This window comes from Salmo trutta, chromosome 19 (genome assembly GCF_901001165.1).
Source record: "Salmo trutta chromosome 19, fSalTru1.1, whole genome shotgun sequence".
Taxonomy (NCBI): Eukaryota; Metazoa; Chordata; class Actinopteri; order Salmoniformes; family Salmonidae; genus Salmo; species Salmo trutta.
Window position 1 is genome coordinate 34932227 of NC_042975.1, and position 16436 is coordinate 34948662.

General features: G+C 43.4%; 1 protein-coding gene across 1 annotated transcript in view; it reads right to left on the bottom strand.

The window, feature by feature from the left end:
• The window catches only part of LOC115154429 (sodium/potassium-transporting ATPase subunit beta-2-like), a 32875-nt gene extending 17127 nt beyond the window's left edge, over positions 1 to 15748 (bottom strand). The window contains exon 1 of the mRNA XM_029700625.1: positions 15249 to 15748. Within this exon, the coding sequence (XP_029556485.1) occupies positions 15249 to 15339 (91 nt within the window). The 5' untranslated portion in view covers positions 15340 to 15748. The remainder of the gene's footprint in view (positions 1 to 15248) is intronic.
• Positions 15749 to 16436: the final 688 nt, after the last annotated feature.

Sequence of the window (16436 nt, forward strand, 5' to 3'; positions counted from 1 at the left end):
TGTTCGATCGGGTTCAAGTCCGGGCTCTGGCTGAGCCACTCAAGAACATTCAGAGACTTGTCCCGAAGCCACTTCTGCATTGTCTTGGCTGTGTGCATAGGGTCATTGTCCTGTTGGAAGATTAACCTTTGCCCCAATCTGAGGTCCTGAGCTCTCTAGAGCAGGTTTTCATTAAGAATCTCTCTGTACTTTGCTCCGTTCATCTTTCCCTCGATCCTGACTAGTCTCCTAGTCCATGCCGCTGAAAAACATCCCCACAGCATAATGCTGCCACCACTATGCTTCACCCTAGGGATGGTGCCAGGTTTCCTCCAGACGTGACGCTTGGCATTCAGACCAAAGAATCCAATCTTGATTTTATCAGACCAGAGAATCTTGTTTTCATGGTCTGAGAGTCCTTTAGGTGCCTTTTGGCAAACTCCAAGCGGGCTGTCATGTGCCTTTTACTGAGGAGTGGCTTCTTGGTCATCGCCTTGACCAAGGCCCTTCTCCCCCGATTGCTCAGTTTGGCCAGGCGGCCAGCTCTAGGAAGAGTCTTGGTGGTTCCAAACTTCTTCCATTTAAGAATGATGGAGGCCACTGTGTTCTTGGGGACCAGCACACATTTTTGGTACCCTTCCCCAGATCTGTGACTCGACACAATCATGTCTCAGAGCGCTACGGACAATTCCTTCGACCTCATGGTTTGTTTTTTACTCTGACATGCACTGTCAACTATGGGACCTTATATAGACAGGTGTGTGCCTTTCCAAATCATGTCCAATCAACTGAATTTACCACAGGTGGACTCCAATCAAGTTGAAGAAACATCTCAAGGATGATCAATGGAAACAGGATATACCTGAGCTCAATTTTGAGTCTCATAGCAAAGGGTCTGAATACTTATGTAATTAAGGTATATATCCATTTTAGAATAAGGATATAACGTAACAACATGAGGGGTCTGAATACTTTCCGAATGCACTGTATATGTCCATACTTACCGTAAATTAGATTTGGTAGCTACTAGCTTGTTTAACTTAATGACCTGGATTTGTCTTTCTTCGCAATTAGTTTATGTTTGTTTTTGATAGTTAGCATTTAGCCTCGAACAAAAAAAAGTCAACGTCGGAGGTGTGGATGGGCATGAGTCTCGACAGACCTCAACATGTGATGTTTAACCAGAGATCACATTTGTTTCAAATACTGAAACTATTTGGTGGAATCTGATTTGTGGCTACCCGAACGGGCAAGAGACATATTGTCACGATTTTTATTTATTTTATATTGTCTGCAAGACACGTTAAATTGCTTTGACTCCAGTGTTCCATTTGTAGGCCTACATGCGCATTTGCGGAGAAAAACAAGCCAGGCATCATGCAGTTCTTCTCCATAAATTCCCTTTCCCCTCTCTGTCTCACTCACTCAATTGCGTTCTGACCACTCCCTCTACACACGTGTCCAGAGTGCACACACAAGTTCTCGTTAGGCCTACAGAAATAAATTCCTATAAAATGTAATCTAACTTATGGGATACACAAGCTACATTTCTTGCCAAATGATGACAGTTTTATCACAAATTAAAAATGGACTGGTTGATTGAAGTAGGGAAATAAAAAAAGAAACGTCCCTTATTCAGGACCCTGTCTTTCAAAGATAATTCATAAATATCCAAATGACTTCACAGATCTTCATTGTAAAGGGTTTAAACACTGTTTCCCATGCTTGTTCAATGGACCATAAACTATTAATGAACATGCACCTGTGGAACGGTCGTTAAGACACTAACAGCTTACAATTAAGGCAATTAAGGTCACAGTTATGAAAACATGGGACACTAAACAGGCCTTTCTACTGACTCTGAAAAACACCAAAAGAAAGATGCCCAGGGTCCCTGCCCATATGCGTGAATGTGCCTTAGGCATGCTGAAAGGAGGCATGAGGACTGCAGATGTGGCCAGGGCAATAAAATGCAATGTCCGTACTGTGAGACGCCGAAGAGAGTGCTACAGGGAGAAAGGAAGGACAGCTGATCGTCCTCGCAGTGGCAGACCACGTGTAACAACACCTGCACAGGATCGGTACATCCGAACATCACACCTGCGGGACAGGTACAGGATGGCAACAACAACTGCCCGAGATACACCAGGAACGCACAATCCCTCCATCAGTGCTCAGACTGTCCGTAATAGGCTGAGAGAGGCTGGACTAAGGGCTTGTAGGCCTGTTGTAAGGCAGGTCCTCACCAGAAATCACCGGCAACAACGTCGCCTATGGGCACAAACCTACCGTTGCTGAACCAGACAGGACTGGCAAAAAGTGTTCTTCACTGACGAGTCGCGGTTTTGTCTCACCAGGGGTGATGGTTGGATTCGCGTTTATCGTCGAAGAAATTAGCTTTACACGTACTCTGGAGCGGGATTGATTTGGAGGTGGAGGGTCCGTCATGGTCTGGGGCGGTGTGTCACAGCATCATCGGACTGAGCTTGTTGTCATTGCAGGCAATCTTAACGCTGTGCGTTACAGGGAAGACATCCTCCTCCCTCATGTGGTACCCTTCCTGCAGGCTCATCCTGACATGACCCTCCAGCATGACAATACCACCAGCCATACTGCTCGTTCTGTGCGTAATTTCCTGCAAGACAGGAATGTCAGTGTTCTGCCATGGCCAGCGAAGAGCCCAGATCTCAATCCCATTGAGCACATCTGGGACCTGTTGGATTGGAGGGTGAGGGCTAGGGCCATTCCCCCCATAAATGTCTGGGAATTTGCAAGTGCCTTGGGGGAAGAGTAGGGTAACATCTCACAGCAAGAACTGGCAAATCTGGTGCAGTCCATGAGGAGGAGATGCACTCCAGTACTTAATGCAGCTGGTGGCCACACCAATTACTGACTTTTACTTTTGACCCCCCCTTTGTTCAGGGACACATTATTCAATTTCTGTTAGTCACACGTCTGTGGAACTTGTTCAGTTTATGTCTCAGTTGTTGAATCTTGTTATGTTCATACAAATATTTACACATGTTAAATTTGCTGAAACTAAACGCAGTTGACAGTGAGAGGACGTTTCTTTTTTTGCTGAGTTTATGTTCCAACAACAAGCTGCTGTTTTGGAATAATTGCTTCCCATCTATTTTGCGCTTAGGCTACTTTGCAAACTGCTAGTGCCATTTAGAATTGGTTAGCCTAGGGTTAGGCTATTACCCCCCTATACATAGACAGGCTCCACACTGAAAATATGCAAAACATTTGTTTGATAAAGACAAAGAGTGTATTTATCAGACACATTAAGCCTAGGCCTACTCCCCAAACAGATGCTATGGTCGTAATTCATCACCACGTAGTGTTCAATGTGGAATTGTCCATTTAGAAAAACTAAATATAACATGTAGAACAAACAAAATTGAATATCTGTATATCGAAAAGAAGAGAGATTCTGGTTTGTAACCCTAAATAATTGTCTTTCAACACGCCAACTTGAGCCCTGTTTCAAATTATCACTCTTTGAGAATGACGGTTTCAGACGCGAGATGTGTGTCACTTCACACTGGCAACTATTTCATTTGGAAAAATCTTATTTCATATTTTATTCTGTTTATTTTCTTCCTGTGTGGCTCAGTTGGTAGAGCCTGGCACCTGAACTGCCAGGGTTGTGGGTTGGATTCCCACATGGAACCAGTAAGAAAAAGTTAAAAAAATGGATAAGAGCGTCTGCTAAATGACTACAATGTTATATTACATCATGTTTTTTACTATACAATAGGTGTGTCTTAACAGTGATAAGGGCTGGGAGAATAAGAGCATCTTGTCTGCTAAATTAACAAAACAAGGCTATGCCATTGCACAACCATACAGTGGATTCGGAAAGTATTCAGACCCCTTGACTTTTTCCACAAAAAAATTACATTACAGCCTTATTCTAAAATGTATTAAATTAATTATTTTCCCATTCAATCTACACACAATACCCCATAATGACAAAGTGAAAACAGGGTTTTTATACATTTTTGCACACTTATTAAAAAAAAAAAATGAAATACCTTATTTACATAAGTGTTCAGACCCTTTGCATGAGACTCGAAATTGAGCTCAGGTGCATCCTGTTTCCATTGATCATCCTTGAGATGTTTCTACAACTTGATTTGGAGTCCACCTCTGGTAAATTCAATTGATTGGACATGATTTGGAAAGGCACACAACTGTCTATGTGAGGTCCCACAGTTGACAGTGCACGTCAGAGCTAAAACCAAGCCATGAGGTCAAAGGAATTGTCCGTAGAGCTCCGAGACATGATTGTGTTGAGGCACAGATCTGGGGAAGGGTACCAAAAAATGTCTGCAGCAGTGAAGGTCCCGAAGAACACAGTGGCCTCCATCATTCTTCTCCTCCAAACTGAGCAATCGGGGGAGAAGGGCCTTGGTCAGGGAGGTGACCAAGAACCCAATGGTCACTCTGACAGAGCTCCAGAGTTCCTCTGTCGAGATGGGAGAACCTTCCAGAAGGACAACCATCTGTGCAGCACTCTACCAATCAGGCCTTTATGGTAGAGTGGCCAGACGGAAGCCACTCCTCAGTAAAAGGCACATGACAGCCCGCTTGGAGTTTGCCAAAAGGCACCTAAAGGATTCCGACCATGAGAAACAAGTTTCTCTGGTCTGATGAAACCAAGATTGAACTCTTTGGCCTGAATGCCAAGAGTCACGTCTGGAGGAAACCTGGCACCATCCCTATGGTGAAGCATGGTGGTGGCAGCATCATGCTGTGGGGATGTTTTTCATCAGCAGGGACTGGGAGACTAGTCAGGATTGAGGGAAAGATGAACAGAGCAAAGTACATAGAGATCCTTGATGAAACCCTGCTCCAGAGCACTCAGACTGGGGTGAAGGTTCACCTTCGAATAGGACAACGACCCTAAGCACAAAGCCAAGACAATGCAGAAGTGGCTTCGGGACAAGTCTCTGAATGTCCTTGAGTGGCCAGAGCCCGGACTTGAACCCGATCGAACATCTCTGGAGAGACCTGACAGAGCTTGAGAGGATCTTCAAAGAAGAATGGGAGAAACTCCCCAAATACAGCTGTGCCAAGCTTGTAGCGTCATACCCAAGTTGATATTATGGTTTCAATAAATCAATCTTAAAATGGCACTTGTTTTTTTATTGACTGAATTTAGCAATTAGGATTTGTTATCTGTAATGGTTATGATAAATTAGGATTTGTTACCTGTAATGGTTATGATAAATTAGGATTTGTTATCTGTAATGGTTATGATAAATTAGGATTTGTTATCTGTAATGGTTATGATAAATTAGGATTTGTTATCTGTAATGGTTATGATAAATTAGGATTTGTTATCTGTAATGGTTATGATAAATTAGAACGAAAATGGTTAAAACAATTCACAAAAAATTAATACACCATTTTTTTACACACTCACTTTCAGATAAAGTCAGGTGTCTGTGTGTGTGTGTGTGTGTGTGTGTGTGTATGTGTGTGTCTTTGTGTCTTTGTGTGTGATTGAGTATGGCAGGTGACATCTCAAATTATAGAATTTACATTGATGAGAGATTACATCTGAAACCATTCTGATTAAATTCAGCAAAATCAATTTAAGGGAATGTTCTGAAGTTGATGTACAGTTTGATTTGACGTCTACAATTGATACTTGGCCGGTCAGCCTATGAAGTCATTAGATTAGGATTAAATCCTGCACTGATTTACTCACACTAAGAGATGGGAACGGCTGTGGGGTTGAAGGTGATACAAATAGAATGAGGCGCTCGGCTTTACTCAGATTAAAACGCCTCACCGTCATTAGAAAAGAGCCATATGCCATTAGACTGCTAAATAGCTAACAGAATGGCTACATGGACTATCTGTATTTAATTATATGCATACTCACAGGACTCTACACACTGACACACACTGACACTCCAACACACACATAACATGCACACACATTTATATTGACTCTACACACACGCGCACACACTCACATACAATCATCAATTATGCTGCTGCTACTTTGTTTATCCTATATCCTGATGCCAAGTCACCTTACCCCTATACATATCTACCTCTATCACTCCAGTATCCCTGTCACCTTACCCCTATACATATCTACCTCTATCACTCCAGTATCCCTGTCACCTTACCCTTATACATATCTACCTCCATCACTCCAGTATCCCTGTCACCTTACCCCTATACATATCTACCTCTATCACTCCAGTATCCCTGTCACCTTACCCCTATACATAACTACCTCCATCACTCCAGTATCCCTGTCACCTTACCCCTATACATATCTACCTCCATCACTCCAGTATCCCTGTCACCTTACCCCTATACATATCTACCTCCATCACTCCAGTATCCCTGTCACCTTACCCCTATACATATCTACCTCTATCACTCCAGTATCCCTGTCACCTTACCCCTATACATATCTACCTCTATCACTCCAGTATCCCTGTCACCTTACCCCTATACATATCTACCTCCATCACTCCAGTATCCCTGTCACCTTACCCCTATACATATCTACCTCCATCACTCCAGTATCCCTGTCACCTTACCCCTATACATATCTACCTCTATCACTCCAGTATCCCTGTCACCTTACCCCTATACATATCTACCTCCATCACTCCAGTATCCCTGTCACCTTACCCTTATACATATCTACCTCCATCACTCCAGTATCCCTGTCACCTTACCTTTATACATATCTACCTCTATCACTCCAGTATCCCTGTCACCTTACCCCTATACATATCTACCTCCATCACTCCAGTATCCCTGTCACCTTACCCCTATACATATCTACCTCTATCACTCCAGTATCCCTGTCACCTTAACCCTATACATAACTACCTCTATCACTCCAGTATCCCTGTCACCTTAACCCTATACATATCTACCTCTATCACTCCAGTATCCCTGTCACCTTACCCCTATACATATCTACCTCCATCACTCCAGTATCCCTGTCACCTTACCCCTACACATAACTACCTCCATCACTCCAGTATCCCTGTCACCTTACCCCTATACATATCTACCTCCATCACTCCAGTATCCCTGTCACCTTACCCCTATACATATCTACCTCTATCACTCCAGTATCCCTGTCACCTTACCCCTATACATATCTGCCTCCATCACTCCAGTATCCCTGTCACCTTACCCCTATACATATCTACCTCCATCACTCCAGTATCCCTGTCACCTTACCCCTATACATATCTACCTCCATCACTCCAGTATCCCTGTCACCTTACCCCTATACATATCTACCTCTATCACTCCAGTATCCCTGTCACCTTACCCCTATACATATCTACCTCTATCACTCCAGTATCCCTGTCACCTTACCCCTATACATATCTACCTCCATCACTCCAGTATCCCTGTCACCTTACCCCTATACATATCTACCTCTATCACTCCAGTATCCCTGTCACCTTACCCCTATACATATCTACCTCTAGCACTCCAGTATCCTTGTCACCTTACCCCTATACATATCTACCTCCATCACTCCAGTATCCCTGTCACCTTACCCCTATACATATCTACCTCTATCACTCCAGTATCCCTGTCACCTTACCCCTATACATATCTACCTCTATCACTCCTGTATCCCTGTCACCTTACCCCTATACATATCTACCTCTATCACTCCTGTATCCCTGTCACCTTACCCCTATACATATCTACCTCTATCACTCCAGTATCCCTGTCACCTTACCCCTATACATATCTACCTCTATCACTCCAGTATCCCTGTCACCTTACCCCTATACATATCTACCTCCATCACTCCAGTATCCCTGTCACCTTACCCATATACATATCTACCTCTATCACTCCAGTATCCCTGTCACCTTACCCCTATACATATCTACCTCCATCACTCCAGTATACCTGTCACCTTACCTCTATACATATCTACCTCCATCACTCCAGTATCCCTGTCACCTTACCCCTATACATATCTACCTCTATCACTCCAGTATCCCTGTCACCTTAACCCTATACATATCTACCTCCATCACTCCAGTATCCCTGTCACCTTACCCCTATACATATCTACCTCCATCACTCCAGTATCCCTGTCACCTTACCCCTATACATATCTACATCCATCACTCCAGTATCCCTGTCACCTTACCCCTATACATATCTACCTCCATCACTCCATTATCCCTGTCACCTTACCCCTATACATATCTACCTCCATCACTCCAGTATCCCTGTCACCTTACCCCTATACATATCTACCTCCATCACTCCAGTATCCCTGTCACCTTACCCCTATACATATCTACCTCTATCACCCATCACTCCAGTATCCCTGTCACCTTACCCCTATACATATCTACCTCCATCACTCCAGTATCCCTGTCACCTTACCCCTATACATATCTACCTCCATCACTCCAGTATCCCTGTCACCTTACCCCTATACATATCTACCTCCATCACTCCAGTATCCCTGTCACCTTACCCCTATACATATCTACCTCTATCACTCCAGTATCCCTGTCACCTTACCCCTATACATATCTACCTCCATCACTCCAGTATCCCTGTCACCTTACCCTATACATATCTACCTCCATCACTCCAGTATCCCTGTCACCTTACCCCTATACATATCTACCTCTATCACTCCAGTATCCCTGTCACCTTACCCCTATACACATCTACCTCTATCACTCCAGTATCCCTGTCACCTTACCCCTATACATATCTACCTCTATCACTCCAGTATCCCTGTCACCTTACCCCTATACATATCTACCTCTATCACTCCAGTATCCCTGTCACCTTACCCCTATACATATCTACCTCCATCACTCCAGTATCCCTGTCACCTTACCCCTATACATATCTACCTCTATCACTCCAGTATCCCTGTCACCTTACCCCTATACATATCTACCTCTATCACTCCAGTATCCCTGTCACCTTACCCCTATACATATCTACCTCCATCACTCCAGTATCCCTGTCACCTTACCCCTATACATATCTACCTCCATCACTCCAGTATCCCTGTCACCTTACCCCTACACATAACTACCTCCATCACTCCAGTATCCCTGTCACCTTAACCCTATACATATCTACCTCCATCACTCCAGTATCCCTGTCACCTTACCCCTATACATATCTACCTCAATCACTCCAGTATCCCTGTCACCTTACCCCTATACATATCTACCTCCATCACTCCAGTATCCCTGTCACCTTACCCCTATACATATCTACCTCTATCACTCCTGTATCCCTGTCACCTAACCCCTATACATATCTACCTCTATCACTCCTGTATCCCTGTCACCTAACCCCTATACATATCTACCTCTATCACTCCTGTATCCCTGTCACCTTACCCCTATACATATCTACCTCTATCACTCCTGTATCCCTGTCACCTTACCCCTATACATATCTACCTCTATCACTCCAGTATCCCTGTCACCTTACCCCTATACATATCTACCTCTATTACTCCAGTATCCCTGTCACCTTACCCCTATACATATCTACCTCCATCACTCCAGTATCCCTGTCACCTTACCCCTATACATATCTACCTCTATCACTCCAGTATCCCTGTCACCTTACCCCTATACATATCTACCTCTATCACTCCAGTATCCCTGTCACCTTACCCCTATACATATCTACCTCCATCACTCCAGTATCCCTGTCACCTTACCCCTATACATATCTACCTCTATCACTCCTGTATCCCTGTCACCTTACCCCTATACATATCTACCTCTATCACTCCTGTATCCCTGTCACCTTACCCCTATACATATCTACCTCTATCACTCCTGTATCCCTGTCACCTATACATATCTACCTCTATCACTCCTGTATCCCTGTCACCTTACCCCTATACATATCTACCTCTATCACTCCTGTATCCCTGTCACCTAACCCCTATACATATCTACCTCTATCACTCCTGTATCCCTGTCACCTATAACCTATACATATCTACCCTCTATCACTCCTGTATCCCTGTCACCTATACATATCTACCTCTATCACTCCTGTATCCCTGTCACCTAACACCTATACATATCTACCTCTATCACCCTGTATCCCTGTCACCTTACCCTATACATATCTACCTCCATCACTCCAGTATCCTGTCACCTACCCCTATACATATCTACCTCTATCACTCCAGTATCCCTGTCACCTTACCCCTATACATATCTACCTCCATCACTCCAGTATCCCTGTCACCTTACCCCTATACATATCTACCTCTATCACTCCAGTATCCCTGTCACCTTACCCCTATACATATCTACCTCCATCACTCCAGTATCCCTGTCACCTTACCCCTATACATATCTACCTCTATCACTCCAGTATCCCTGTCACCTTACCCCTATACATATCTACCTTTATCACTCCAGTATCCCTGTCACCTTACCCCTATACATATCTACCTCTATCACTCCAGTATCCCTGTCACCTTACCCCTATACATATCTACCTCTATCACTCCAGTATCCCTGTCACCTTACCCCTATACATATCTACCTCCATCACTCCAGTATCCCTGTCACCTTACCCCTATACATATCTACCTCTATCACTCCAGTATCCCTGTCACCTTACCCCTATACATATCTACCTCTATCACTCCAGTATCCCTGTCACCTTACCCCTATACATATCTACCTCTATCACTCCAGTATCCCTGTCACCTTACCCCTATACATATCTACCTCATCACTCCAGTATCCCTGTCACCTTACCCCTACACATAACTACCTCCATCACTCCAGTATCCCTGTCACCTTAACCCTATACATATCTACCTCCATCACTCCAGTATCCCTGTCACCTTACCCCTATACATATCTACCTCCCATCACTCAGTATCCCTGTCACCTTACCCCTATACATATCTACCTCCATCACTCCAGGATCCCTGTCACCTTACCCTACTACATACTACCTCTATCACTCCTGTATCCCTGTCACCTATACATATCTACCTCTATCACTCCTGTATCCCTGTCCCCTAACCCCTATACATATCTACCTCTATCACTCCTGTATCCCTGTCACCTATACATATCTACCTCTATCACTCCTGTATCCCTGTCACCTTACCCCTATACATATCTACCTCTATCACTCCTGTATCCCTGTCACCTTACCCCTATACATATCTACCTCTATCACTCCTGTATCCCTGTCACCTAACCCCTATACATATCTACCTCTATCACTCCTGTATCCCTGTCACCTTACCCCTATACATATCTACCTCTATCACTCCCAGTATCCCTGTCACCTTACCCCTATACATATCTACCTCTATCACTCCTGTATCCCTGTCACCTTACCCCTATACATATCTACCTCTATCACTCCTGTATCCCTGTCACCTTACCCCTATACATATCTACCTCTATCACTCCTGTATCCCTGTCACCTTACCCCTATACATATCTACCTCTATCACTCCTGTATCCCTGTCACCTAACCCCTATACATATCTACCTCTATCACTCCTGTATCCCTGTCACCTTACCCCTATACATATCTACCTCTATCACTCCTGTATCCCTGTCACCTTACCCCTATACATATCTACCTCTATCACTCCTGTATCCCTGTCACCTTACCCCTATACATATCTACCTCTATCACTCCAGTATCCCTGTCACCTTACCCCTATACATATCTACCTCCATCACTCCAGTATCCCTGTCACCTTACCCCTATACATATCTACCTCCATCACTCCAGTATCCCTGTCACCTTACCCCTATACATATCTACCTCTATCACTCCAGTATCCCTGTCACCTTACCCCTATACATAACTACCTCCATCACTCCAGTATCCCTGTCACCTTACCCCTATACATATCTACCTCTATCACTCCAGTATCCCTGTCACCTTACCCCTATACATATCTACCTCTATCACTCCAGAGAACGCGGTTCCACTGCTCCAGAGTCAAATGGTGGCGAGCTTTACACCACTCCAGCCGACAGTTATTGTGCTGATGTTGCTTCCAGAGGCCGTTTGGAACTCGGTAGTGAGTGTTGCAACCGAGGACAGACAATTTTTACACGCTACGTGCATCAGCACTCGGCGGTCCCGTTCTGTGAGCTTGTGTGGCGTACCAATTCGCGGCTGAGCCGTTGTTACTCCTAGACGTTTCTACTTCACAATAACAGCATTTACAGTTGACCGGGGCAGCTCTAACAGGGTAGAAATTTGACGAACTGACTTGTTGGAAAGGTAGCATCCTATGACGGTCCACCTTGAAAGTCACTGAGCTTTCCAGTATGGGCCATTCTACTGCCAATGTTTATCTATGGAGATTGAATAGCTGTGTGCTCGATTTTATATAGCTGCCAGCAACGGGTGTGGCTGAAATAGCCAAATCCACTAATTTGAAGGGGTGTCCACATACTTGTGTATATATAGTGTAGTTCCACTGCCTCAACCCTTATGTCCCAACCTGGTCTCAGAGCATTTCGGATTATTCTGTACATAAATGTACGTAGGCCATCGTTGTACATAAGAATTTGTTCTTAACTGATTTGCCAAGTTAAATAAAGGTTAAATAAAAAAATCTGATACACTCCATTTCATTTTTAAAAATTTATTTCACCTTTATTTAACCAGGTAGGCCAGTTGAGAACAAGTTCTCATTTATAATTGCGACCTGACCAAGATAAAGCAAAGCACTGCGACACAAACAACACAGAGTTACACATGGGATAAACAAACGTACAGTCAATAACACAATAGAAAAATCTATATACAGTGTGTGCAAATGTAGTAAGATTAGGGAGGTAAGGCAATAAATAGGCCATAGTGGCGAAATAAATACAATTTAGCATTAACACTGGAGTGAGAGATGTGCAGAAGATAAATGTGAAAGTAGAGATACTGGGGTGCAAAGGAGCAAAAAAGAATAACAATATGGGGATGAGGTAGTTGGGTGGGCTATTTACAGATGGGCTGTGTCAATGATCGGTAAGTTGCTCTGACAGCTGATGCTTAAAGTTAGTGAGGGAGATATATGACTCCAGCTTCAGTGATTTTTGCAATTCCATGTAGTATGACATGTTATGTTTCGTATGGCATGCATTCATTGGTGGATGTATGTGACAAATTTGCAAAATGTAAAATATGTTACAAATATTAAAAACGCATGATATGTTACGAATTCCAATTTGTTGTTGCTAATGTTAGGTAGGCTAGGGGTTAGTGTTAGAGGTTAAGCTTAGGGTTAAGGTTAGGAGTTAGGTTGAAGGATTAACTTTAGGGTTTGGGGAAGGGTTAGCTAAAAGGATTATGGTTAGGGGAAGGGTTAGCTAACATGCTAAGAAGTTGCAAAGTAGCTAAAAAACAATAAGTAGTTGCAAAGTTGCTAATTAGCTAAAATTGTGCAAGATGAGATTTGAACATGCAACCTTTAGGTTGCTAGATGTTTGCGTTATACTCCCACCCATCCACCCTTCTTTGCCTTAAGTAACTTTTTGTCTTATGTAACCATACCAAATGTAACATATTATACTAATTTAAGTGTCACAGATTTATCATTTACTATGTTACGTCTAGTCTATGAGATCAGGTTGTATGTCCAGACGCACTGCGCATAAAACTCAGTGACATAAATTAATAAATACAAAATAATAATGTAGGCAAAATTTCGTGAGCTCACACAAGCTCAAACCACACATAATGGCACATTTAAGTTTCAGCGCCGCCTTGCACTGGACAGCAACCAATCTTATTAACTGATGCTCGGGTGAGGCAGAAGCTTTAAATTGCGCATTATAGGCTATGCTACAATCTGTTCACAAATTCTACATTTCTGCCTGGTCAAATTGACTCTTTACGCATTCCTAAGTGTACAATTAAAGGATGCTCATGCCATCATTGTAAAGCCTGTAGGTAACGAGATGCTGCGGACCTACACATTTACAAATAAAATAACTTTGACAATTTATTTCAACTTATGAAGCCGAAGTAGTAAAATTCTAATTAAATGCAATAACTGCATGCAGGCGGGTGCCCTGTGCCACTGTAGGAACATTGTGGGAACATTATCATTGAGTTTTTGCTTTGCTTCTTCTCCACTGCAGTGTATTTCTGGAGGCTAGGACTGGAACTATATCGTGCACATTAACGGGTTGGATAGTCAGCCAGTCATGAAATTGGCTGCTATGTAAAGTTACTACCAGTAGCTAACTAATATCGATGAGACAAAACTCAAATGAGGAGCGTTTGTCAATTGTCATGACTCGTGCATGTTATGCATACCTAACTAGCTATATATATAGCTTGTGGCAAGGCAGAAACAGTGTCTGTCACTCTTCATCAGCATAAATAAAAACAAATATTGATGAGAAAACGACATCACCACTTTGTGCAAATGAAAGACCCGAGCCAGCTAGTTGTTGTCGATGACACATCTGATATGAATAACATGTGTTTTACGGTCGGGACTGACTGCGCGGTCTAAAGTGACTGATTCAACTGCTAGCTGTGGAGCATTTTGAACATGACAACTTTCAAGCAACACAAATACTACAAGTTAGCTAGTTAGCTAACTATTTTCGAATTAGGCATTTGTTTCATAACCCAAATAAGGTTGCACACTAGCTTAATCTAGCCGGCATAATACTTGAAACCTTTTGTCGGCCTGTAATGCTAGCTATCTATGCCATACCAACCTGCCTACACTGTGTGAAATTGCGGGCTATTCTTTGGGGTGCTGAAATCAGTAGTTTTAGATAAAAACTGAATTGTGTGTGACGTCGGATCTCCAGTCCGCACACACTAGTCACTGCTCTACTCCATCGTACATCGTAGAGTTGAGTTTAATCCGCTAGCTGCCCATCCAACCAGCTTGCAATGGGCAGCTAGCTAAATACTTATACTACAGAAAATACATTATTCAAGTCCAAGTTGAATATTAGTAGTGCTGTAGTAAATGATCTATTATACAGACATTTAAAATCGCACGAATACTTTTTAAACCTACAAATATAGCATGTTAATTTCAAGCAAAACACATGTAATTGAATGGTTTTCTGACGTTCTGAAGCTTTCTTTACCCTTCGTGGTCTAAACTAAACAATGGGCCTCACATCATTGATGACACAAGCCTGTCTTCTCCATGGTTTTAGAGGTAGAGGGGCCATATGTGCTGCATTGCTGCAGGCGACCATCACTAGGTCAACGACTAGACTCACCCCAGCTGCTCGCTGTCCTGCCACAAAATTCCCTCGTACTGGGGTTCCATATGGCGTCCTTCCAAGTGCTCTTCTCGGCATCTTTTGCCATTTCTAGATGTTTTATTACCGGGCTTTATAGCCTAATGTAGATAGTCGTTAGGGTGATATGTGGAATATCTAGCTGTGAGGTAGGCCTACACTGCAAAACTAGTTACAGAGTTGCTCTGGAAACAAACGGGTGCCAATTACTCAGATAGAAAGCAGAAAAACGCTATCAAGCGCACAAATGAAGAGCTGCTTTGCAAGAAGGATGAACATCTGTCAGCTCCGTGCTAGGGTATCTAGTTACAGTTCATGTTGACACTACACTCAGTACAACCCCGGCATCTGCCGTTCTCGTCCGCATGCCGCAGAGTTTGGATGAGTGATGCAGAAATGTAGTGATACTGCAGTAAAGCGCTCTCTCTTCATCTCTCTCTCTCTTTACCAGTCTCTCTCTCGCTCATCGTCACTCAAACCTCACCCCCTACCCATCCCTCTCTAACCAATCATATGCCCTCTACAACCTGTGTTGTTCAGTTAACGTCAGAGCAAGGACTTGAGTGACAAGCATTCCAGCTAATTATAATCACTGGAGATTCCAACTGCAGCTTGTGCATGTGTCTAAAGACAGTGGTGCCACAGAAATATATGACATATTTGGTGGGAGTAAAATGAGAGTCTTGAACATAGCTCATAGTCACATCCATCTGAATGAAATGTCTCTCCCCTCAACATCCCCTTCCTGAAACCCACATGGTGAATAATGCTGATTCCCCCGAGGATGTGTTTATTATGTTGCGGTTCATTCCCCTGCAGTCCTCTAAACCTGGCTGGCACAAGGGAAGGAAGAGGAAGGAGAGCCATATGGAGTTCACTCACACAATATCAATATGATGCATATTTGCACACAACTGGCAACTGGATGTCAATGATAACGTAGTTTACTGTAGCAGAGGCTAGCCAACAGGGAAAAGCAGGGTGATCTGATTATCGGCAGAGTCAGTATAAAGCCTGTCCAGATCTTTTGGGGAGTTGCCTTGGTTAAATTGATCCCTGCATTGCGTGGCAGTGGTGTCTGGTCTCCCAGTCAGTCTAATGGCAATGCAGGGTCAAGTCTAAAGGCTGATGGATTACTCTGCAGTAGACTCGGTGCCATATGACGTG